This window comes from Arachis hypogaea, chromosome 19, assembly GCF_003086295.3.
Source record: "Arachis hypogaea cultivar Tifrunner chromosome 19, arahy.Tifrunner.gnm2.J5K5, whole genome shotgun sequence".
Taxonomy (NCBI): Eukaryota; Viridiplantae; Streptophyta; class Magnoliopsida; order Fabales; family Fabaceae; genus Arachis; species Arachis hypogaea.
The window spans coordinates 63,998,755-64,007,841 of NC_092054.1; the positions used below are offsets into that span (position 1 = coordinate 63,998,755).

Below are 9,087 nucleotides of genomic sequence, written 5' to 3' on the forward strand. Positions count from 1 at the left end.
AGTATGAAGCTCGGCTGATCTATTTTCACTTTATATGTATGTTTGTATATGCGTATGTTTGGATACATATTTGGTATTGCCGCGGCTTTACGAATCATAGTCATAGTAGAATATATCTGTTGTTTAGTGTTTGAATTTATCACGTTGACTTGACTGGGTAAGGCGTCCGGCCTCATTAAAACCCTTTTGAGTAAAACCCTTTTTTATCGGGATAAAACCTCAAAATGGGAAAAAGAGTACCTTCATCCGCTTTGATGTACATTATGATTGATATTTCCTCAAGGAGGATACATTCCAGTTTCCTGATACAGGGTTAGCTAGTAATGTTTCTAGTTGATAAGCTCCCTTGCCGAGCACTTTAGAAATTCAGAACGGGCCCTCCCAATTTGCTGCTAACTTTCCATGTATTTGTGGTTTCCTTGCCTCTTCTGTCTTTCTGAGGACAAGTTCTCCTTCTTCGAACGTCCTCGGGTTGACCTTTTTGTTGTGTCGCTTTTGTATGAACTGCTTCATTGCTAGTTGTTTTATTATTGCTATCTCCCTTTCTTCGTCGATTAGGTCTAGGTCTGCTAGCCGTTTGTTGTTGTTTTTGCTTGCATCGTATAGCTCAGCTCTCAAGCTAGTCGTTCCGACTTCTACGGGTATGAGGGCCTCGGCCCCGTACACTAGTTTGAATGGGGTTTCTCCTATTGCTGACTGGATTGTCGTTTTGTATCCTGATGAGAGAAATTTTGCGTGGTCTAGAAATTGCGGATAAACCCTCGTTGCAAGTATAGTTTCTAAACCTTCAAAAGTCCTTTCATACAAACGTGTTGGTTGTCACAAGTAACAAACCCCTTTTAAATTGATAACCGAGTATTTAAACCTCGGGTCGTCTTCTCAAGGAATTGCAGGGAGGTATGTTCTTATTATTGGTTATGAGTCTTGTAAATTGGGGGTTTTGGAGCTTGGGCAATGAGCACAGATATATTTAAATGACAAATAAAATAAATAAATAACTATAAAATAAACTTTTGGCAAGGTATGAGAAATTGGAAGTTCAGACTTAGTTATTCTTATCAATAACAATGAAAGTTGAATCTTAATTCCACTTAGTCAACCCTTACTAAAGTAAAGGAAAGTCAAGGGACTAATTAGTTTGATCTTCGAATCCTATTTATTTCCTAAGAAAAGGTTGGGATTATTGAAGCTCAGTTCAATTAGCAAAGATAACAGTTATCAATTATGTTGAGATAAGATAACTCTTGAGTTACTGCTTTCTTAACCAAGACCAAAAGAGGAAAAAGTAAATTTGCTGGAATAAAAATGCCTTCAGATGTAAAGCAACAATAACATAAATTAAAGGGAGCAATCATGAATTGAAATACTTCAAATAACATTAATAAGGGAAATTATAATCTAACATGAAGAGTTCATAAACTAAATTGGAAGAATAAATAAAAAATAAAGAACATGGGATTGAGAGTTACTCCTAAAACTAAGAGAAGTCCTAAATCCTAATCCTAAGAGAGAGGAGAGAACCTCTCTCCCTAAAAACTACATCTACTCCTAAAATTGTGAATGTGAAAGCCTGTTTATGAATGGATGTATTTCCCCACTTTATAGCCTCTAATCTGTATTTTCTGGGCCGCAAACTGGGTCAGAAACAGCCAAGAATTCGCTGGTTGCGAATTCAAACATGCTGATTTTCCGTCACTATGACGCGGTCGCGTGGATGACGCGTTCGCGTCGCCTATCGTCAGAGAAACTATGGCATATTATATATCAAATTGAAGCCCCGGACGTTAGCTTTCCAACGTAACTGGAACCGCATCATTTGGACCTCTGTAGCTAAAGTTATAGCCGTTTGAGTGCGAAGAGGTCAAGTTGGACAGCTTAGCAGTTTCTCCAACTTCTTGTATTCCTTCCACTTTTGCATGCTTCCTTTCTATCCTCTGAGCCATTCCTGCCCTGTAATCTCTGAAACCACTAAACACACATATCAAGGCATCTAATGGTAATAAAAGAGGATTAAATATAGGAAACTTAAGGCCAAAAAAGTATGTTTTCAATCAAAGCACATAATTAGGAAGGTAAATGTGAAACCATGCAAATAGTATGAATAAGTGGGTAAAGAATTGATAAAAACCACTCAATTGAGCACAATATAAACCATAAAATAGTGGTTTATCAACCTCCCCACACTTAAACACTAGCATGTCCTCATGCTAAGCTCAAGAGAAGCTATAAAGATGAAGAGGAATGGTAGATTAATATGAAATGCAACCTATTTATATGAATGCAACTACATGCAAAATGTTTCTACCTACTTAGTTAAAAGTAAACAAATCTTTCAAGAAGAAATATGAACTGGATTTCACTAATTCAAATCATGAAAATGAAATACAAATAGACTTGCAAGAAGAAAATAGCTCATGAAAGCCGAGAACAAAGAATCGAGCATCGAACCCTCACTAGAAATGTATGCACTCTAATCACTCAAGTGTTTTAGGTTCGATTCTCTCAATTCTCCACTAACCTTGCTTTCTAAGACTTGCTCTTCATCTAACAATCAACATAAATTTAATGCACAGATACACATATCAAGAGGTCTTTTAAGGGTTGTAATGGGGTTAGGGTCAAGGTAGGATTGTATTTGGCCAAGTGGACTAAAATCTGAATCCTTAATTAACTTTAAACTTTCCACCTAACTTTAGACAATCCATCTAATCATAATACCACGTCTAACTATCCATTAACCATGTTTTTCACATATTCATGCATCCTGATTTGAGTACAACTCATATGCATTGCTACCAACATTTACTTTGGGGCATTTTGTCCCCTTTCACTTATTTGCTCTTTTTCTTTTCTTTTTCTCTTTTTCATCTTTTTTTTCTTTGGTTTTTCTCAGTGCATATGATTAAATTATTGAATACATGAACATATCCTAAACATTTTTTTTCACATTTTCATAAAGATATATAACACCCAATTCTTAAACCAAATGTTTCCAAACCCACTTTTTCCACACTTAAATCATAAGCACTTTCACTAGTCTAAGCTAACCAAGGATTCAAATTAAGGACAATATTGTTTTCCGCTTAGAGTTAATGATGTGCTAAAGTAAAGAATAAAAGGGATAAAATAGGCTCAAATTGGTTTGCAAAGGATAATGAAAGGTTAAGGCCATATGGGTATGTAAGCTCAGTGAAACAAAGGCCTCAATCATGTAAGTGTATGCATACATCAAATAATGGAAATATAGAATTAAGCAAGACAAAGATCACAATTTTAGAGAGAAAAACACACACCAAAAATAAAATATTGGTTGGTAAAATGCAACCAATTCAAATAGGCTCAAAATCTCACTGGTTTTGTGTGTTCGAGCTCTAAACCATGTTCCAGTATAATATTTCTTCAAACAAGTGTAACATTAAATTTTATTCAAATTAGTGAAATGCTCTAAAAGGTTTCTTGAAAAAGAAAATTTTACTTCAACCAAGTGGTAAAATATGCACAAAATCAAATAATCATGCAATCAAACATGCAAATGTAATAACTAACAAGGAAAATAAACCATTGGTGTTGAGATAGAAGAGTAACTAACCCATGGAGATCGGTATCGACCTCCCCACACTTAAAGATTGCACCGTCCTCGGTGCATGCTAAGATGTGCAAGTGGATGGGTTGTTCCAACTGACGCTTTTCTCCAAGGATTGTGCAGATGGACTTGTTTGTCTCCCCTTAAGAAGTTTTTTCGCTCCCTTCGTGGTGGCCATCCTGAAAGAAGAGGGAAAAGAAAAAGTAACCCAAAAATAAAGATAGAAAATAAATAAAATATGGGTGTTAATGCCAGATAATAAGGGTCTCAATTACATGGTAGCTACAACATGCAAATGAGAAAACAGTAGAAGTACATGGCAAATCAGGAATGCAAAAATTTGCAAAAATAGGGAAGAGAGTGTGGGTAAGGAGAGATAATAAAAATTCATGTCAATGTAAAAGTAATACAGATATAAAAGATTGGCATTGATATAAATAATATTACCTATCCAGAATAAAACAAGTCACTAAGCACCCAAAATAATTCAAGAGAAGATGCAACAGTTAAATAGGAAAATTTTAACAACAAAGGAAAAATAATGAATTTAGAAAAGAAAACAAAAATATGCACAAAATTAAGATGCAATGAATAAAATATGCAAATAAATTAAGTAAAATAAAATAAAAGATAAGAAGAATGAGAAGGGAAAGAAGGGAAGAAGAAGTAAGTAAGAAAGGAGGGAGGAAAAATTAGGATTGGGGGAGAAAAGATAAGATATTTGGTGCGACGCAATCGACGCGGACGCGTGGGGCACGTAGTCGCGTGACTTGCACTTATAAGGATTGACGCGGTCGCGTCGGTCACGCGGTCGCGTGACACAGTTTATGCTAGCCTCGCGCTCGCACAACTCTCTGTTCAAAATCATATTAGTGCCAAATTTTAAGTGACGCGATCGCATGGGCATGCGATCGCGTGAGTGGGCTTTAAAGGAATATGACGCGGTCGCGTGGGAAGGATTATGCGTTCAGCACCAATCCAGCACCACTCTCGCACAACTTTCGGGTGTGCACCACTTTGACGTCGAAATCTTGGTCACGCGGCCGCGTGGGGCACGCGGTCGCGTGGGAGGCCATTATTCCCATATGACGCGGTCGCATCAGCGATGCAGTCGCGTGGGACGATTTGTGCCACTGGCACGCCTCCAGCCACGCTCTCGCGTGACTTTCTGTTCGTTTTCTTTTCTTTCCATTGCACTAGTGACGCGGACGCGTCAGCGACGCTGCCGCGTCACGTGCGTGTTTTTTTTTTTTTGAATCTGAAAAAAATATGCAGAATGTAGTGTTATATATGAATGTGATGCAAAACTCCAGGTTCAATATAATAAAATAAAATAAAACTCGAAAATAAATAAAACTAAATAAAAGTGAAAAAGGAACGATCATACCATGGTGGGTTGTCTCCCACCTAGCACTTTTAGTTAAAGTCTTTAAGTTGGACATTTGGTGAGCTCCCTGTTATGGTGGCTTATGTTTGAACTCATCCAGGAATCTCCACCAATGTTTGTACTTCCAGTGTCCTCTGGGATCCCAAACTAGGCGCAGAAAGCCTTCAAGTAAGTTAAAGCAAGTTACAAGACCCCAAGAGTGTTGATTGCCGGAATGAATTCCGGGGTCCCAAATCTTGCTTTTGCACCCGTCTTCAAGTTGATTATCATGATTCCATCCGGGTGGTTCAGCTTTAGAATTCTCACTGAAGCGTCCAAACAACTTCCTAGACCCATTCAATTGAGCTTTACACCAACCTTTGCGTTTAAACTTAAAGCTTCTAACCATAATGAACCTTGCAGGACAGTTCTTACCACTGACCATCTTCCTCTTACTCTTAATTCCACAAAGAGTTCTAAGTTGACCATCCGTCTCCAATAGCCCATATTCAAGTGGAATTAGAAAGTTAAGGGATATGAATTTTACCCACTTGAATGTTGTGAAGGATGATGGCAACTTAGGGGGAGGGGTCTCTAATAACTTTGGCATGGTGATTTCAAGCTCCACTCCCTTGTGCTCTTTGACAACTTCCACCTTTTTGCAAACTTCTTTGATTTCAACCTCTTTCTCTTGAATCTCCATCTCTTGATCAACCTCTTCCAAGTCTTTAACCATGACATGCCTTGGAGGTTGTACACCCTCCTCAACATCAAATGCAACCGTTTTGGAAGGAGGTTCTATGTCTTGACTTTCCCATGGAGGTTTAGCATCTCTTAAGTCTTCAACCACTTCTTCCTCTGCAACTATTATGGCTTCCTCCACTTGTTCCAATACAAAGCCATGTTCCTCATTGTCCACCGAAGTTTCTAGTGTTTCCTTCATACTTTGCTCTTCTTTTGATTCTCCACATGTAGCCATGAGAGTTCTTTGAGTGCTCAGATATTGGGAAGCTATTATATTTATTAACTCGCCGAAGGCGGCCGCGAAATTTTGCACACTCTTATTCATCCTTTCTTGCCTTTGAAGAATAACATGAAGTCTGTCATCCATTGGAGGTTGGGATGGATGTGAGGATTCATTGGTTGGGAGAGAGGGTTCATAATAGGAAGGTGGTTCATCTTAATAATGATATGGAGATGGTGAATATTGAGATGGTGGTTCATGAGAGTAGTTGTGTTGGAAAGGTGGTGGTTCTATGTATGGTTCATTTGGCTCATAAGGTGGTTGGTATGGTGGATGTGGGTTAGGGTCATATGGAGGTGAATGGTGGAAAAGGGCTTGTGAGTATGGTGGTCCAAAGTCATGTTGAGGAAAGGGTTCATAGGCATATGGTGGTGGTTGTTGATAGTCCATTGGAGGTGGTTGTTGCCATGAGGGTTGATCAAATCCTTGTGGCTCTTCCCATCTTTGATTGTTCCAACCTTGATGTCTGTTCTCCTTGTAATTTCCTCTTCCTGCAATATAATTGTAACCAGACTCATAGCCAAAGGGATGAGAGTTCATAGTAGTAAATAAAAATTAAAAACGAAAATAAAAATAAAATTTTAAATTAAAAGGTTATTTAAATTTTGAATTTGAAAATTGAATTTTAAAATTTGAATTTTAAATTTTTGAAATTTGAAATTTGAAATTTTGAAATTTTTTTTTAATTTGAGTTTTGAAATTTGATTTTTGAAATAAGATAAGATAAAATAAAAAATTTAAAATAAAAACCAATAACCTCTTAAATTAAGAAAAAGCAAAAATAAAAACAAAAATAAAAACAAATAAACAAGCAAAAATAAAATATTTACAATAACCAATAATAAGGCACACGTTTGCAACTCCCCGGCAATGACGCCATTTTGATGAGAGAACTTTTGCGTGGTCTAGAAATTGCGGATAAACCCTCGTTGCAAGTATAGTTTCTAAACCTTCAAAATTCCTTTCATACAAACGTGTTGGTTGTCACAAGTAACAAACCCCTTTTAAATTGATAACCGAGTATTTAAACCTCGGGTTGTCTTCTCAAGGAATTGCAGGGAGGTATGTTCTTATTATTGGTTATGAGTCTTGTAAATTGGGGGTTTTGGAGCTTGGGCAATGAGCACAGATATATTTAAATGACAAATAAAATAAATAAATAACTGTAAAATAAACTTTTGGCAAGGTATGAGAAATTGGAAGTTCAGACTTAGTTATTCTTATCAATAACAATGAAAGTTAAATCTTAATTCCACTTAGTCAACCCTTACTAAAGTAAAGGAAAGTCAAGGGACTAATTAGTTTGATCTTCGAATCCTATTTATTTCCTAAGAAAATTTTGGGATTATTGAAGCTCAGTTCAATTAGCAAAGATAACAATTATCAATTATGTTGAGATAAGATAACTCCTGAGTTACTGCTTTCTTAACCAAGACCAAAAGAGGAAAAAGTAAATTTGCTGGAATAAAAATGCCTTCAGATGTAAAGCAACAATAACATAAATTAAAGGGAGTAATCATGAATTGAAATACCTCAAATAACATTAATAAGGGAAATTATAATCTAACATGAAGAGTTTATAAACTAAATTGGAAGAATAAATAAAAAATAAAGTACCTGGGATTGAGAGTCACTCCTAAAACTAAGAGAAGTCCTAAATCCTAATCCTAAGAGAGAGGAGAGAACCTCTCTCCCTAAAAACTACATCTACTCCTAAAATTGTGAATGTGAAAGCCTGTTTATGAATGGATGCATTCTCCCACTTTATAGCCTCTAATCTGTGTTTTCTGGGCCGCAAACTGGGTCAGAAACAATCCAGAATTCGCTGGTTGCGAATTCAAACATGCTGATTTTCCGTCACTGCGACGTGGCCACGTGGATGATGCATTCGTGTCACCTATCATCAGGGAAACTATGGCATATTATATATCAAATCGAAGCCTCAGACATTAGGTTTTCAACGTAACTAGAACCGTGTCATTTGGACCTCTGTAGCTAAAGTTATAGTCGTTTGAGTGCGAAGAGGTCAGGCTGGACAGCTTAGGAGTTTCTCCAACTTCTTGTATTCCTTCCACTTTTGCATGCTTCCTTTCTATCCTCTGAGCCATTCCTGCCCTGTAATCTCTGAAACCACTTAACACACATATCAAGGCATCTAATGGTAATAAAAGAGGATTAAATATAGGGAACTTAAGGCCAAAGAAGCATGTTTTCAATCAAAGCACATAATTAGGAAGGTAAATGTGAAACCATGCAAATAGTATGAATAAGTGGGTAAAGAATTGATAAAAACCACTCAATTGAGCACAAGATAAACCATAAAATAGTGGTTTATCATACCCCCAGAGGACTTCTGGTACGAGGTCTGCCCATTCACTTTTTACATCATCTAACTTCTTTTTTAGGGCCTGCAAAATAACTATGTTAGCTGATTCTACCTGGCTATTTGTTTGAGGATGTTCGACCGAACTAAAATGGTGTTTAATGTTGAAGTTTTGTAAAAAAGTAGCGAGGTTATGGTCTGTGAATTGCCTTCCATTGTCGGAAATTATTTCCCTTGGTATGTCGTAACGACATATGATGTTTTTCCAAAGGAAAGACCTTACCTTTTCGGCCGTGATACGTGCCAGGAGTTGTGCTTCAATCCATTTGGAAAAGTAATCTATTGATACCAAGAGAAACTTTACCTGTCCTGGCACTTTCAGGAAGGGGCCGAGGATATCTAGTCCCCATCTATCGAAATAGCTTCTCGGTGGGTGTCGTTGAGACATTAGCATGCTTCTGGCAGTTGTCGCATGTTCTCACTTTGGTCATGCAATATCTTTTTATTGTTGGCTAGTAGTATCCTGTTCGCAATATCTTGGCTGATAGAGCTCGGCCACCAATATGGTTTCCGCATACTCCTTCGTGTGTTTCTGCCATTACTATTTCAACATCGTCTTTGTTGAGGCACTTTAAGAGAGGTTGTGAGAATCCTCTTCTATATAGATTGTCTCCTATTGCTGTGTAGTAGCTTGCTCTTCTTCTCGGCGGGTGTTGTTGAGACATTAGCATGCTTCTGGCAGTTGTCGCATGTTCTCACTTTGGTCATGCAATATCTTTTTATTGTTGGCT

The 9,087-nt window shown here is 37.4% G+C and overlaps 1 protein-coding gene across 1 annotated transcript; it reads right to left on the reverse strand.

Moving 5' to 3' along the window:
* Window positions 1-366: 366 nt before the first annotated feature.
* On the reverse strand, window positions 367-8,706 carry LOC140182278 (uncharacterized). The gene is made up of 2 exons (XM_072228431.1): window positions 8,661-8,706; window positions 367-716 (listed from the first exon to the last, which is right to left on the reverse strand). The coding sequence occupies exons 1-2, from the start codon at window positions 8,704-8,706 to the stop codon at window positions 367-369; spliced, it is 396 nt and encodes a 131-aa protein (XP_072084532.1).
* Window positions 8,707-9,087: the final 381 nt, after the last annotated feature.

Coding starts and splice junctions, on each gene's coding strand:
- LOC140182278 (XM_072228431.1), bottom strand. CDS start 8,706: ATGGGGACTAGATATCCTCGGCCCCTTCCTGAAAGTGCCAGGACAG. Junction 717..8,660: donor TCCTGAAAGTGCCAGGACAG/GTAAAGTTTCTC, acceptor TTCTCTCATCAG/GATACAAAACGACAATCCAG.